The sequence below is a fragment of the Nerophis lumbriciformis genome, linkage group LG09 (assembly GCF_033978685.3).
Source record: "Nerophis lumbriciformis linkage group LG09, RoL_Nlum_v2.1, whole genome shotgun sequence".
Classification (NCBI taxonomy): Eukaryota; Metazoa; Chordata; class Actinopteri; order Syngnathiformes; family Syngnathidae; genus Nerophis; species Nerophis lumbriciformis.
This window is the reverse complement of record NC_084556.2, coordinates 3,967,966-3,985,236: the sequence shown is the minus strand read 5'-3', so window position 1 is coordinate 3,985,236 and position 17,271 is coordinate 3,967,966. Positions and strand designations below refer to the sequence as shown.

Sequence of the window (17,271 nt, the reverse complement as noted above, 5' to 3'; positions counted from 1 at the left end):
ATCACAACTATACATTTATGTTAAGTGTTGTAATGCTAGGCTAATGGTGCATTCACGGAAACTGGGAAGTTGGACTGATGCGAGTTTCAATGGTACTGGGAAAGCTGAGCGACTATTACAATAATTATTTCCTTGTATTCGGAAAAAAAGGTAAAGTCAATACAACAAAGTACTTTAAAAAAAACAATTCCCAATTCAGAAATCAAATCCAGTACTCCTCTGTTATTTTACAGTTTGTGTACAATTCTGTCTCAGCCTTCCCATTGGTCAACGTTCCTGGAGTCAGCCTGCATTGAGGAAGCTGATGGCGACCTGATGGATAATTTATGTTTCGGAGGTAAGGCTGTAATTTCCAGGGGAGGTCTATATATGCTCTGTTGGCCACGATGAATGATTAATAACTAAACATTATTCATAACCTTCCACTCATAAATCCAGCTGGTCGTCAATAGCTCCAAACCTCCAACATGGTCATGCGAGGGTCAGTCGAAGCGGGAGAGTTTTGGCAGTGGCAATTGTACCCAGTTCGCAAAAGTGAGTTGCTTTTTTTTTCTTCTTCTTTTTGGCTTTTGGCTTTATTTTGGGCCACCTGCTCGGTGGCCTTGTGGTTAGAGTGTCCGCCCTGAGATCGGTAGGTCGTGAGTTCAAACCCCGGCCGAGTCATACCAAAGACTATAAAAATGGGACCCATTACCTCCCTGCTTGGCACTCAGCATCAAGGGTTGGAATTGGGGGTTAAATCACCAACATGATTCCCCGGGCGCGGCACCGCTGCTGGCCACTGCTCCCCTCATCTCCCAGGGGGTGAACAAGGGTGATGGGTCAAATGCAGAGGACAGATTTGGTACTTTAACTTAACTTTAACTTTTAACTTTAACTTTTGCCAGTGGTGGCAAGAAAGAAAGAGTGATGATAACCGTAGAACCAGAAATTAAACTTCCTTCGACATTGTCAGCGCAATATGAGCAATGCAATTCCTAACAGAAGATTCACAAGGTCGATAAATGAACCCTACAATAAACTTTAAAACGATATGATAATTAAAAAAAAAAAAAGCACAATTAATAGGACAATATATTTAAGTTTTTTGTCGATTGTGTAATACATCATGAAATACAATTATATTTTTACTACACAATTATTCATTATGTAATATAAAAATAGTTTTACAGTTGTATAATGAATAATTAATATAATACCAATGTATGTCAAATTACATACTGTAATGTAAAAAAAAAAAAATCCAAAAAAATGAAAATATAAACTTTATTCAATGACATAATATATAGTCACAGTGACCGTTTGGAAAAAACATTTATATTGACAATTTCTCAATGTATTTTTGATGTTGCTCACTGTGCTATTTTAAGTGTAAATATAGGAATATATACATATTTTTATACCTATTTTGTGTACAATAAATGCTGAAAAAAATTAATTTCCTCCTACACAATTAATAATTATATAAAAATATGTTTTAAAATGAATATATTTTATTTAATTTTATAATTGTATAACATATAACTCATTTAATACCAATACATGTAATTATGTTTCTACACATAATTACATAATATACTGTAAAATAAATAAAGTATGTGTGTGTGTGTATATATATTTATGTATGTATATATATATATATATATATATATATGTATGTGTGTGTGTGTGTGTGTGTGTGTGTGTGTGTGTGTGTGTATATATATGTATGTATATATATATATATATATATATATTAGGGCTGCAACTAACAACTAATTTGATAATCGATTAATCGGTCGATTATTACTTCGATTAATTGATTAATAATCGGATAAAAGAGACAAACTACATTTCTATCCTTTTCAAGTATTTTATTGAAAAAAAAACCCAGCATACTGGCACCATACATAGTGATGTTACTAGTAGTTGACTGGGAGGTGTTTATTTTAATTTGGGGACTGATGCTCACCTGCTAAACACATATCTGCTCGACGCTGAAGCACTGACTACATGCGCTCTGAATACGCACTGCTGATTGGCTGTTACCGCTTTGAATACGCACTGCTGATTGGCTGTTACTGCTTTTTGTGTAACCAATCAGATGGTTGTGTGGGTGGGACAATGCTGGGTGCTGAGACAGAGGCAGAAGAAGCAAAGCAGCTTGTTAAGACTTTAGCTTAGAAACTCGTTCGGTACACCCCCGTACCGAACCGAAACCCCCGTACCGAAACGGTACAATACAAAACACGTACCGTAACACCCCTACTACACCCGGGTAGAGCAACCGTGCCAGAAACCTGAGGGTTGCAGGTTCGCTCCCCGCCTCTTACCATCCAAAATCGCTGCCGTTGTGTCCTTGGGCCGGACACTTCACCCTTTTCCCCCGGTGCCACTCACACCGGTGAACTGAATGATGAATGATAGGTGTTTATTAAATTGTTATATGTATCCAGTGATTATACTATAAAGTTATTTTCCATTTAACTTCACCAGTTTTAGATTATTTTTATTTAAAATCGCTGAATTTTCACATTTGCCGTTCAAATACTGAGAAGAGACGGTGCGGTGAACAGCAGCCAGTTGAGGCACGTCACTCATTTGTGCCTCACCATGGATTGCGGACTCGGCTAACTGCTGGCCTGCTGTGCAGTGAGACCGTATTGCTATATGAACTATATTATACATTTCCATAGTTTAGTTAGCTGAGGTATATAATGTACAGTGTATTTTGTCAACAACTGTATGTGTGTAATGTATTTCTTGTGCTGAGCGATCATAAAACGGTTGCAAAAGACGCACTGGCTGAGGCTCGCAGTAATCCCGCCTCCTGCACCCCCGCCGTAGAATGCACCCCCTGACGGGAGTGTTATATCAACTAAAGCCCACACTTAAACTTTCCACGTGCAAGATTGAATCTATTTTAAAAAGTTATTTAATAAGAAGCCTAAAAGTGCAAAAACAATAATGTTCGTGTTGGAGGAGTTGTGAATGACTGCAGGGCCACAACATTAGGTACACCTGCAGACTGCAGGTGTACCTAATTCACAACTCTTCCAACACGAACATTATTGTTTTTGCACTTTTTGGCTTCTTATTAAATAACTTTTGTAACCTATTTTTATGGGCTTTCCTCTTTGTGATGTTAAGTTCCTGTTATGCGCTGTCATACAGTATATGCCTTGAGCTCTTATTTTGAAGGCGCTAAGAGCGGAAGTGATGACACGTTGGAGTGGAGCGGAGGTTTTTGAAAGAAGGTAAATAAAGTGAACCTCGTGTAAACTGGAGCCTCCGTGTTTGTTATTTTGTAGTTTCATACAGTATAGGCGATATTTATAAACCCTCGGTTACACTTTTTTAATAGATTCAATCTTGCACGTGGAAAGTTTAAGTGAGGGCTTTAGTTGATATAACACTCCCGTCAGGGGGTGCATTAATCCAGCACAACAGCGGCGCATGGACTTTATTTATAAGTAAAGGTAAGACCGTAATAACGTTTTTTTTATTAAATGTGCTTTTTTGTGTGCTACAGTTTGTATGTGTAAAGTTAAAATTAAGTTAAAGTACCAATGATTGTCACACACACACTAGGTGTAATGAAATGTGTCCTCTGCATTTGACCCATCCCTTGATTACCCCCTGGGAGGTGAGGGGAGCAGTGGGCAGCAACGGCGCCGCGCCCAGGAATAATTTTTGGTGATTTAACCCCCAATTCCAACCCTTGATGCTGAGTGCCAAGCAGGGAAGAATGCTGGTATGAGCTTTTAAACATAACCCGTTAACTGCTGCCAATCAAATGGTGAATAAGATACTCTTTAGGGTTCATATGTTTGTAAATCTGACTGTGATGAAGTCAGTGCCTCACCAGCCATGAACCTCACCGCACGTCACTGATTTATATGTATATTTATTTTTTTAAATGACCGAGTGACATAAATAGTACATTCATAGTGACATTTAAAAATACATATTTTTATTGGCAACTTCGGAAATTATGCTTAATGTTGCTTATACTTTCCCTGCTCACTGTACTATTTTAGATGCAAATATGAGTGCATCATATTATTTGAATAACAACAAAGGTGTGTGTAATGCTTTTACATGTTTTGTCCAAATAGGATTGTTGCATTTAAACAAGTTGAAGTCTCTCTTTGATTGGTTTTGGGACTCACTTTATCCTTAGAATGTTATTTTATTAGCGCCTGTGCTAACCGTGAAGCATTTCTATGTGTCTTAGGTTGCTACATAAGACATGTTGAAATAAATCAAAGTACAAATGGTTGTTTGGAGGTAACACGGTGTGCATGTCAATGTCAACACACCCATACATTGTACTGTATGTGTGAGCGTAAACACAATTAGGCGCAAATAGGCCTTGTTTCTCTGTCGGCTCATTAATGCAGGAGCTTTGTGCCTCTCCTGGCCGGGAATCAATACACACATGCAGCGCCAGTAATGAATAAACCGGGTTGCGTGATGGACAGGCGGCCAGCCGCGTTAAAAAGCCTCAAAAAGATCAACGCTGCAGGGGAATCTTGGAAAAGGTTGAGTGTTATTTCCCAAGCAAAAATGTTAGCATCTTTTTTTTTTTTTTCCCCTTGCAAACCAATTGAACCCAACATACCATCAGTGGAAAGAATTTCCCTCGACTCCACTTCAACTTTTCCCTAAACATTGATTGACTTTTAAGTGACTTTGCGGCGAGGCTCTGCTTATCAGCGGGCCCCAAAAGTGCTGACTCGCAGCTTCGTGTCGCCCATGCAACGCCTTCCGTGCTTCCGCATTAGCACTTAAAGCGCATCTGTTGCCTTCCGGGGCAATTACCGCCACAGATATGATTTTCACACGCGCTTTCTCCCTAATCATGCCCGGAAAATGAGGTCGGAATCTTAAATGGGGGGGAGGATTTAACGACGGAGCAAAGTTGGAGCGATTGGCTTGTTGCGACCCACATTTTCTGCCCGTTTGCCTCGGAGGACTTGGCTTTGTTTTCGGGTTTTGCATCGCTCCGTCTGGACATTTCAAACATATCAGGCTTCTTCCAAACAAAGCCATATGTTGTGTGCCAGTCCTTCACAAACACACTTTGCATGCATTCATTTGTATAAAAACAGCCTAGGAGTAGGGATGGGCGATACGTCCTAAAAATATTGCGATATATATTGCAGCCTCCTGCGATAAGGATATATCAATCAATCAAAATACATTTAATAAAAATAATTAGCTTTATTGTCTCCGAGGAGAAATTTGTCTTGGACATCAAGACATACATTTATATAGCCCTTAATCACAAGTGTCTCAAAGGGCTGCACAAGCCACAAAGACTTCCTCAGCTCAGATCCCACATCAGGGCAAGAAAAAACTCAACCCAATGGGATACAATGAGAAACCTTGGAGGGGACCGCAGTCACTACTCGGTGCAATGGACGTTGAGTGGATTTAGTTAATAATGTGGGAGTCCAGTCCATAGTGGGGCCAGCAGGGGATCATTTTGAGTGGGGGCAAGTCAGCAGCGCAGAGACGAGATGAGTGGTTTAACCTGACTTTGAACAGCTCGCGACTCATCTGTGGTCACCTAATAACCTCTCCACCCAGGAGAGGGCGGCAGAGCAGAAATGAGACGGCAGATCAACTGGTCTAAAACGGCGTCTATTTAAAGGCTAGCATATACAAATGAGTTTTAAGATGGGACTTAAATACTTCTACTGAGGTAGCATCTCCAACTGTTACCTGGAGGGTATTCCAGAGTACTGGAGCCCAAATAGAAAACGCCCTATATCCTGCAGACTGTTTTTGGGCTCTGGGAATCACTAATAAGCCGGAGTTCTTAGAATGCAGATTTCTTGTCGGAACATATGGTACAATACAATCAGCAAGATAGGATGGAGCTAGACCGTTTAGTATTTTATATGAAGTAGTAAAACCTTAAAGTCGCATCTTAAGTACACAGGAAGCCAATGCAGGTGAGCCAGTATAGGCGTTATATGATCAAACTTTCTTGTTCTTGTCAAAAGTCTAGCAGCCGCATTTTGTACCAACTGTAGTCTTTTAATGCTAGACGTAGGGAGACCCGAAAAAATATGTTACAGTAATCGAAACGAGACGTAAATAACGCATGAATAATGATCTCAGAATGAAAGAAGGCTGTTTTAGTAACACTCTTAATGTGTGACTCAAATGAGAGAGTTGTGTACTTTAGTGTACGGGAGTATCATAACTCTGGAGGTGGTGACACCCCGGACAAGCACTAGATCTATCGTATTACCGTTGCGATGCGTGGGTTCATTTATTATTTGTGTAAGATCACACCTATCAATTATAGTCTGGAGCGCCATGCACGGAGGGTCTGATGGGGTATTCATATGGATATTAAAATCCCCCATTATAATTATAGTGTCGGCGTGCGTCACTAGATCAGCGACAAACTCTGAAAATTCACCATATATCACCATATCTGGTATGTATAAATGATAATAGAAGCATTTCAAAATGGGTTACGAAGGATCCTAATTTGGCTGCTGACGTATCCAGTAACGTACTACACCATTTCTGGTTGTACTATTTTCTTAAAACTATTCTTTACTCTGTCTACACTTCTTTTAAAATGTATTAATCACTTATCCTTCTGTTTGGATACTTTACATTAGTCTTGGTCCATACTACAAATACCGAGTACAGTGGAACCTCGATTTACGTACCCCTCTATTTGCAAACTTTTTGATTTACAAACTTTTTTGATTGAACCAAATGTGCTTCTGTGTTCATTCATTCATTCATTTTGTGGCCCGCCCGCAAGCAAAAAGCAGCACGCAGCATTTTAGCATCCACGCCACTTGCTACACATTGCAGGACACTAATAGTCAGTCACTACTCAGTGCTTCAACGTGTGTGCCTTTTTTCTGTGTTTTTTCAAATTTTGACAAGTTTTGTCCATTTTCCTAACTCAGTATGAGTCCCAAAAAGACAACAGACCAGCGTGAAAAGGAGGGGGGAATCGCTTTGGAGTTAAAAAAAATAGACTATTTGCGAGGAGTACATTAATGGCGCTCACAAGTATGGAAGAATTGACGAAGCAGGCTTTGTACAAGCAAGTTTTAATTGTGATGAGACCAAACTTTTCTGGAAAAAGATGGCAGAACAGATTTATTTTAAAGAAAGAAAAAGACACTACCCGTCCTTCAGTGGCACAAGAGCACACACACAAAAGCCCCTCGCTCCCAAATTTTTTGATAACAAAAAATATCGATCTAACCACTGTGGTATCAACCTGATACTATACTACCATTGCATGTACTCTATCATTGCTTGTTTACATTCAACATCTCTAGCCTGCGGTTAGAATATCCTCCGACAGTGTAAAGTGTAGCATGTTTAGCTATTCCTCTTCCTCTGTCAGGGCTTGGTAAAAGGATAGGACTCAGATGCAGAGTAGGGAACATAGACAGGCTTTTATTTTGACAGCTTCCTTTTCACCTCCAAAGTCAAGGATTACAATATCTATTTATCCAAAAAAACTAACCGGCAAAAAAGGTTCCAAAAAATAGGAACAACCAAAATTCGCTCCGAACGGAGGAAAACACAAAATCAAAAACGAACTATAATTAATATATGCTATAAAATGTATAAACAAAAAACGCTCCAACAGGAGGAAGAAACAACAACTATGAAAAATTCTATACTATCTAATCTAATAAAGTATTAACAAAAATTGTCACTCAAAAATGTGAGGAAAGAATGAAAATTAACTGGAACTTACCACTTCGGCTGAATAAACTAAATAACAAAAAATCACTCTGCTGAGGAGGAAGAAAGGAAAACTCAAAATAGCAACGAAGGGATTCAGAATCAAAGAACATAAGCACAAGACGAGGCAAGGCAAGACAAGGCATGGACATGAGCATGGACGCTAGAGAGTACGAACAAACGAAACAATCTGGCACAGAACAAAGGAAGGAGTGGGCTTATAAGACACATGAGGGTAATAGGGAACAGGTGGAAACAATTAGGGAATCGGGATGACGTCAGACTGATGACACAAAAGGAAGGGCAAGTGACCTGAAACGAGAGGAGAGTTACTTTTCAAACTAAAACATGCACATCACAAGACAGAAAAAACCAAGACAAGACATCCCTCACCGCGGTGTGACATCCTCCTGGGATGATATTTGTAGGAAACAGTTTATTTGCCGCCATGGCGGTGAGGATTGCTGACTTAGAAGTGGGTTGTGTGACGGCGATATTCTACATCTTCCTACAAATGCAGAAAGCCGGGGAAGGTAGGTTGCAAATCTAATTAATCCACTGACCAAAAATAAACAAAAGACGTGTGCCGCTTGGATAGCAAACCAAAACAACAAAACAGAATGCTGGAACACAGCAAAGACTTGTCCGCATGAATAAACATTCACTAAGTCCAAACAACAAAAACGTGGCCACCACTCATCTTAAATTGTCCTAATTGTCAATAGGATACTGCTCTGCGATACAGCGCTCAAAGACAGGAGTCAACGGAAACACAAAAACAGAAGTGCCATCAAAATAAAAGCACAAGACAGGAACTAAAACACTAAACAGGAAAATACCAAGAAACAGTCATGATCTGCCCTAACATATCATGACAGCTTGGCAGTTGCCAATTGCTGAGGGACGTTAGCCGCTAGCCTAGGCGCTACATTGCGTTGAGGACGCGGTCGTTCGCTTGTTGTTGTCAATTTTGCGGGACAGCAAGAATGTGTCATCAACATGCATTACTTCAATATGAGTATTAAAAGATCTATAGTCGGCCAAATCTATATGATTTTTATTGTATATCATCTAGATCGTGTTACCCTACTTTGGCGTAAAGAAAGAAAATGCCTTGCTGTGGAAAAAAAAAAAAAACATTCACGTGGTGTCATTTACATGCCAGAGCACCAGGTGGTGCTAACTTAAGCACCAAAGCATTTTTAGCGTATGACGCTTGTATGTAAAGTCATAATGTATATAATGAAAAACTGATGAATTGACAGAAACGTCAAATGGGATTTTTTTTTTTTTTTTTACATGAATATTTTATAAAAAATTCACAAAATAATTTCAAGGTTTCTTAAATTTTTTGTGGAAATTACGGAAAATACAGTTAGATTGGGAAGTTTCGCTGAGTAAATTTATGAATACAATTTATAAATAATAAACATTTGGACACAATTTGTGTGATTTTTGTATGTATAAGTAAGTATATACAAATAAATTAACTTAATTAACCAAGAGCCTATATCACCGGCCTTTAAATAGTTTTAAAAAAGAAAAATAAGACAACAAATGAGATCAAAATAATTGAATAGAGAATAAATAAACAAAATAATTTAATAAATGATTTGAATAAAATACTTTGTGGACTGTTACAGAGATCCAAAGCTGTCAACAAAAAGCCAATGCTATCGGGCTCCAATTAAACAAATTAAATTAATCAATTGATGTAAAATAAATGACATAAAAATTAATAAAATAGAAATGTTTTGGAAAAAAATACATTAGATACAGTTCCAGATATCAACTCATTTTGCCCTAATTTAGCAGCGCTATGTACAAAAGTTTTCAGTGCAAGTTGAGACATTTTCTGAAAACTCTTCTAACTTACCACCAACTTTAAGAGTAAAATGCCTCTAAATCTGCTGAAATGCACACAATGACAATATGCTCCAGTTTTAACCTGCACGGTCAATTAGCAGAACTGACAGGAAAGCCCTAACTGACTTATTATCCTTTATCAATAATGCACAATGAGGCTCTGAAATATTTATTGGCATTTTATTAAGCGTTTATTTATCCAGCGAAGGAGATGCTATAGGGCATCAATTTTTAAACAGCACGCCTTCAGGGACGAAGGCCGGAATGATCCAGAGTGAAGAAATGTGCTTTGTGTGAATTGAATTAGGGAAAAAATATGAATGAAAAAACTAAAAAAAAAAAAAAAAAAAACGCCACGTCATCCGCTTGTGGAAGTGAATGAACAACAGAGTCACTATTAATAGCCGGGTTGAAATGCCAGTGCTGTCAAAATTGCTCTGATCAAAACTTGGTAATTTTGCATCCGCATATTTTACGAAATAAGAAGGTCATATGGGAGAAAAACAATCAGTGAACCGTGTAGTGTAACTGCGGCATCAATCGATTTGACGCAGATCGTGTGCTGTGCATTTTGCGTAAATAAGCGTATTAATGTCAAATAATAAATGACAGGGCTCTTCATATGAATTTTTTTTAACCACAAATATATTACCAGCCCTTTCCTGCTCTGTCACTGATAACAACATAATGACGAATATTCCCCTGAAAGTCTCATTGTGGCGCGTAGCGTTAGTTTTGGGCTCAGTCGTACTGGGATTGAATTCCGGTCAAGAAGGTATGCAAATTTTGGTTTTAGTATATGTTAAATTTGTTATTTGGCACCAAAAAATTAAATGGTTCAACAATTGATTTGCTGCTGTTCAGGAAATATTTTCCCACCTTTGAGCAAAATGGAACATTTTAGAATTTAGCCTTGGTTTTGTTCGAAGAAATAAAAAACCTGATCTCACCTTGTTTCCTATCTCTACAAACTCACATATATGATTCTCTCTCGTTTTAATTGTTTGAGAATGTACTAGCTGCGGACAATGAGAATTGTTTTTAAGTTTAAGTTTATTTCCAACATGCATACCATTGCAATATAATACCTCACATTTTTTTTAATTTCTAATTATAACACGTCTGAAAAGTAGTAGGAAGAAGCTGAGGTGATTTAATTCCTCCCCTTTTCTATTGCATAGCAATTAGTAACATGTTTGTTCACTTCCTGTTCTCCATTTGTTCTCCATTCGTGGTCAAAAATGTGTGCGTGTTCAAGACATACACCAAGTTAACTTTCAGTTTTGATCTACGCTAGAGTTGTACGGTATACCGGTATTAGTATAGTACCGCGGTACTAATGAATCATATTTGGTACTATACTACCTCTAAAAAGTACCCGCCCCCCGTCGTCGTCACGTCGTGTCATTGCTGGTTTACGAGTAGAGGAGCATGTTCGGCAGCGCACAATCACAGAGCACTTACAAACAGACAATGTGCGTGGACAGAAAAGGGAGCTTGGCTTAAAAACTAACGATAAAAGTGAAGTTATAACTCTGAAACGCCCTCAGGAAGAGGTGCTTTGAGACATTTTAGCTAGCTAGCGAAGTCCATCCGCAGTCTGCACTGTTGTAGCTACTTCTAAATCACTAATCCTCGCCTCCATGGCGACAAGTAAAGTAAGTTTCTTACAAGTATCATCCCTGCAGGACGAGGAATAGCTAAACATGCTTCACTACACACCGTAGCTCACCGGCGTCAAAATGTAAACAAATGCCATTGGTGGATCTACACCTGACATCCACTGTAATGATATCAAGTACAGGAGGGTATATAGTCGATACTACTATGATTGCATCGATATTTTGGGGCATCACAACATTTTCTTTCGTTTAAAAAAAAAATATATATATTATATTTATAAACTCAGGAAATATGTCCCTGGACACATGAGGACTTTGAATATGACCAATGTATGATCTTGTAACTACTGATACCTAAATTTGTGGTATCATCCAAAACTAATGTAAAGCATCCAAACAGCAGAAGAATAAGTGATTATTATATTTTAACAGAAGTGTAGATAGAACATGTTAAAAGAGAAAGTAAGCAGATATTAACAGTAAATGAACAAGTAGATTAATAATTCATTTTCTACCACTCCTCCTTAATAATTTTGACAAAATAATAGAATGGAAAATGACACAATATGTTTTTGCATACGTAAGCAGCTAAATTAGGAGCCTTTGTTTGTTTACTTACTAATAAAAGACAAGTTGTCTTGTCTGTTCACTATTTTATTTAAGGACAAATTTGCAATAAGAAACATATGTTTAATGTACTGTAAGATTGTTTTGTTAAAATGTATTTAGAAAAGTATCGAAAAGTACCAAAAAGTATCAAAAGACATTTTGGTACCGGTACCAAAATATTGGTATCGGGACAACACTAATCTCCGCTAGGGCGGGCAACAAAATGGACAAAAGCATATGAGGAGTGCGACCATTTCTCCTCTCCAGCGCTGGTACCTACTCAGTGGCCTAGTGGTTAGAGTGTCCTGAGATCGGTAGGTTGTGAGTTCAAACCCCGGCCGAGTCATACCAAAGACTATAAAAACGGGACCCATTACCTCCCTGCTTGGCACTCAGCATCAAGGGTTGGAATTGGGGGTTGAATCACCAAAAATGATTCCCGGGCGTGGCCACCACTGCTGCTCACTGCTCCCCTCCCTGTGAGGTGAGCATCAAGGGTGATGGGTCAAATGCAGAGAATAATTTTGCCACACCTAGTGTGTGTGTGACAATTATTGGTACGTTAACTTTAACTTTGTATTGCTTATGTTTATACTTACTCCTTTTCTGTAGAATAAATTGTTAATCTTTAATTCTAGTCACTTCTCTTTATTAAGACAGCCCTAGGGAAAAAACCTCTTCCTTGTAAAAGGGAGGGTCCCAATATTTTGAACATGTTTTAGTACAAAACATGCCATCCATCCATCCATCTTCTTCCGCTTATCCGAGGTCGGGTCGCGGGGGCAGCAGCCTAAGCAGGGAAGCCCAGACTTCCCTCTCCCCAGCCTCTTCGTCCAGCTCCTCCCGGGGGATCCCGAGGCGTTCCCAGGCCAGCCGGGAGACATAGTCTTCCCAACGTGTCCTGGGTCTTCCCCGTGGCCTCCTACCGGTCGGACATGCCCTAAACACCTCCTTAGGGAGGCGCTCAGGTGGCATCCTGACCAGATGACCGAACCACCTCATCTGGCTCCTCTCGATGCGGAGGAGCAGCGGCTTTACTTTGAGCTCCCCCCGGATGACAGAGCTTCTCACCCTATCTCTAAGGGAGAGCCCCGCCACCCGGCGGAGGAAACTCATTTCGGCCGCTTGTACCCGTGATCTTGTCCTTTCGGTCATAACCCAAAGCTCATGACCATAGGTGAGGATGGGAACGTAGATCGACCGGTAAATTGAGAGCTTTGCCTTCCGGCTCAGCTCCTTCTTCACCACAACGGATGGATACAGCGTCCGCATTACTGAAGACGCCGCACCGATCCGCCTGTCGATCTCACGATCCACTCTTCCCTCACTCGTGAACAAGACTCCGAGGTACTTGAACTCCTCCACTTGGGGCAAGATCTCCTCCCCAACCCGGAGATGGCACTCCACCCTTTTCCGGGCGAGAACCATGGACTCGGACTTGGAGGTGCTGATTCTCATCCCAGTCGCTTCACACTCAGCTGCGAACCGATCCAGTGAGAGCTGAAGATCCTGGCCAGATGAAGCCATCAGGACCAAATCATCTGCAAAAAGCAGAGACCTAATCCTGCAGCCACCAAACCGGATCCCCTCAACGCCTTGACTGCGCCTAGAAATTCTGTCCATAAAAGTTATGAACAGAATCGGTGACAAAGGGCAGCCTTGGCGGAGTCCAACCCTCACCGGAAACGTGTCCGACTTACTGCCGGCAATGCGAACCAAGCTCTGACACTGATCATACAGGGAGCGGACCGCCACAATCAGACAGTCCGAAACCCCATACTCTCTGAGCACTCCCCACAGGACTTCCCGAGGGACACGGTCGAATGCCTTCTCCAAGTCCACAAAGCACATGTAGACTGGTTGGGCAAACTCCCATGCACCCTCAAGGACCCTGCCGAGAGTATAGAGCTGGTCCACAGTTCCACGACCAGGACGAAAACCACACTGTTCCTCCTGAATCCGAGGTTCGACTATCCGGCGTAGCCTCCTCTCCAGTACACCTGAATAGACCTTACCGGGAAGGCTGAGGAGTGTGATCCCACGATAGTTAGAACACACCCTCCGGTTCCCCTTTTTAAAGAGAGGAACCACCACCCCGGTCTGCCAATCCAGAGGTACTGCCCCCGATGTCCACGCGATGCTGCAGAGTCTTGTCAACCAAGACAGCCCTACAGCATCCAGAGCCTTAAGGAACTCCGGGCGGATCTCATCCACCCCCGGGGCCTTGCCACCGAGGAGGTTTTTAACTACCTCAGCAACCTCAGCCCCAGAAATAGGAGAGCCCACCACAGATTCCTCAGGCACTGCTTCCTCATAGGAAGACGTGTTGGTGGGATTGAGGAGGTCTTCGAAGTATTCCCTCCACCGATCCACAACTTCCGCAGTCGAGGTCAGCAGAACACCATCCGCACCATACACGGTGTTGGTAGTGCACTGCTTCCCCTTCCTGAGGCGGTGGATGGTGGTCCAGAATCGCTTCGAAGCCGTCCGGAAGTCGTTTTCCATGGCTTCCCCGAACTCCTCCCATGTCCGAGTTTTTGCCTCCGCGACCGCTGAAGCCGCACACCGCTTGGCCTGTCGGTACCTGTCCGCTGCCTCAGGAGTCCCATGAGCCAAAAGAACCCGATAGGACTCCTTCTTCAGCTTGACGGCATCCCTCACCGCCGGTGTCCACCAAAACATGCATCAAATCTTATTCAAATTGGTTACAAAAGTATAAAAATGGTTTTATGATAGGGGGCCTGAAAATACAATTCACCCTAGGGCCCCAATTTAGCTAACCCTGGTCAAGCGCCATAGACTGCATCATTTCCACACCGCGGAGTTAATGAGCATTTAATTTATGTGTGACCATGTCAAGATTCCTCTCAAAAGCGAGCCGAGCCTCCAATGAAAGCCTGCAAGACTTTGGGCTTCACGCAGCTTGGCCCATAAATAGAAACATGCCACCCCCTGTAGGCTAGGGTTCACCCGCCACAGCCAGCCTCGTTTCAATTCAAGGCTGGTCTAATCCCCTCGCACCAGTCTCACCGCGAGCGAGGCCAGTGGCCAGCGCTTTGATCCTTTGTGACAACAGCGACCAAACCACGTTGCATTCGAAAAGTCCGGGCGCCCACCATCGGCCTCGAACTCCTGTCGTTTTTCCTCCCCGGCCGATGCCCTGTTGTGCTTTATGTGAGTGTGTATCTTCCAACATCCTCCATTAGACTCAAGACTCGGCTAGATATGAAAATCTGCAGAAGTCTTGTTTTCAACTCAGATGTTTGCCAAAAAGTTGATACCTTTTGCTGCTTCCATTCAGAGATAGAAGGGAAATGAGCAAAACAAAAGAAGAAATTTACCTAAAGAGACACACACAAAAAATGTTGGGTTCAAAAATAACCCAATTTTAACCCAACTGCTGCTTAAGAAAAGAAGAAACCCCTTTTTTGAGTTATTTCAACTCAACATTTTGGGTACATTTTTTCAATCCAAACTTTGCGTTGAATTATTTAACCAAAAAGTTGAGTTATGATAACTTACTGTTGGGTTATTCCCAACCAAACTATTGGGTTGAATTATTTAACCCAAAAGTTGAGTTATGCTAACTCAATGTTGGGTGTTTGTAAATAATGTTAATGAGATTAATCCATAATAAAATTCCCTTCAAGAAAAAAGTAACTTTTTAATAAAAAAAAAAGCCTATATCCCAAAAATGCGTTACTCGTTGAAAAACAACCCAAAAATGGTTCATGATTTTAAAACCCCAGAAATTGAGGTAAAAGAATACCCTTATAACCCCAAAAATGGATTGCTCTTCGCAAAAATAACTCCAAAATGTAACCCAACACTATCGATCCATCCATTACAGGGTAGAAACTCATAAATTGGGTTATCAAAATAACCCAGCATTTTTAGTGTGCAGAACCACAGGCTTTGGGCTTCTTGAAATAACTTTATTTTGATATATTTATTTTTAGTGTAATTTGTGACAATTAACATCAGAGGCCCAGGCTAATTTTCTCAATTTTATTTTATTAAATAATTTCCCCCCAAAATACATGTTCTTTTTTTTTTTTATTGGAAATCCATTAATAATTATTTTATATTGTATTATATATTTTTTAAATTGTTTGTTCTTTATTGTAATGATAATCATTCCATTATTTAATTTATTATATTACATTTTTATCCCCAGAAAATGTTATAATATTAGTAATAATAATAATAATACTGTACATTTTTCCCCCCATTTTTGTAATAATAGCCTATTCCATTATTTAATTTAACTAATTTTATTCTTATTCATTTTATTTTATTTCTTAGGTTTTGAATCGTGTGTTTTTTTTGTAATGATAATCCATTCCAGTATTTAATTTATTATATTTAATTTTTATCCCCAGAAAGTGTCATGTAATTGAATAATAATAGTAATGATAATGCAGTTAATTTTTTTGTTTTTGTAATAGTAACATATTCCATTATTTAATTTAACTAATTTTATTTGTTATTCATTTTATTTTATTTCTTTGTTTTTAAATTGTGCGTGTTCTTTTTTTTGTTATTATAACCGGTTCCATCATGTAATTAAATTGATTTTATTTTTTCCCCGAGCATGTCATGTTGTTGTTGTAATATTAATCTAATCTAATACAACATTTTTTTTATCTAGATTTTTATTTTTTATTTTTCCTGAAATAATTCTGTTCATTTTGTATTTTTATGATTTAATTTAATCAATTGTATATTTAATTTTTTTACTTTAAAAATGTACATCTTTTTTGTCATAACAATCAATTCAATTATTTATAAATTTGAATTGTATTTTATTAAAAAAAAAAAAGGTACATACATACCGTTATAATCCGTTCCAGGGTCAAACTGTCCCCGTCATAGTGTGCAGGCAAGATTTATGTTCCCCAGCTTTCACAATTTTCTATTTTCATTCATTATTTATATAGATAAAGACACGTGTTGCATTTTGGATGAAGAAGAAAAGGGGCAAACGACAACACATTAATTCATTAGAATGTTGCACTGCGAGGAGATGGTCTCTATTTGGACTTCCTGTCTGTTATTTGCCGCTGCAGGAAATAGCCGAAGCAAAGCATTGAAAATCATTTTGCAGAGTGTGAAATGGTCCAATTGGCGTGAGTTCATGTAAATGAACGTACGCTAAAATTAGAGCCCCTTCCTGCTAACCCGACCCCGAAGAAACACTCCAATGCCCGTCCACACAGCCTTGTTAAGGACTTTTTGAACACTATGAATTAGAGATGTCCGATAATGGCTTTTTTGCCGATATTCCGATATTGTCCAACTCTTAATTACCGATTCCGATTTCAACCGATACCGATATATACAGTCGGGGAATTAACACATTATTATGCCTAATTTTGTTGTGATGCCCCGCTGGATGCATTAAACAATGTAACAAGGTTTTCCAAAATAAATCAACTCAAGTTATGGAAAA

At 39.7% G+C, this 17,271-nt stretch overlaps 1 protein-coding gene across 1 annotated transcript in view; it reads left to right on the top strand.

Moving 5' to 3' along the window:
• Positions 1 to 281: 281 nt before the first annotated feature.
• LOC133607808 (glutamate receptor 4) overlaps positions 282 to 17,271 on the top strand; it is a 549,530-nt gene continuing 532,540 nt past the window's right edge. Inside the window, exons 1-2 of the mRNA XM_072913769.1 lie at positions 282 to 337; positions 439 to 534. Of these exons, the coding sequence (XP_072769870.1) occupies positions 468 to 534 (67 nt within the window). The 5' untranslated portion in view covers positions 282 to 337; positions 439 to 467. The remainder of the gene's footprint in view (positions 338 to 438; positions 535 to 17,271) is intronic.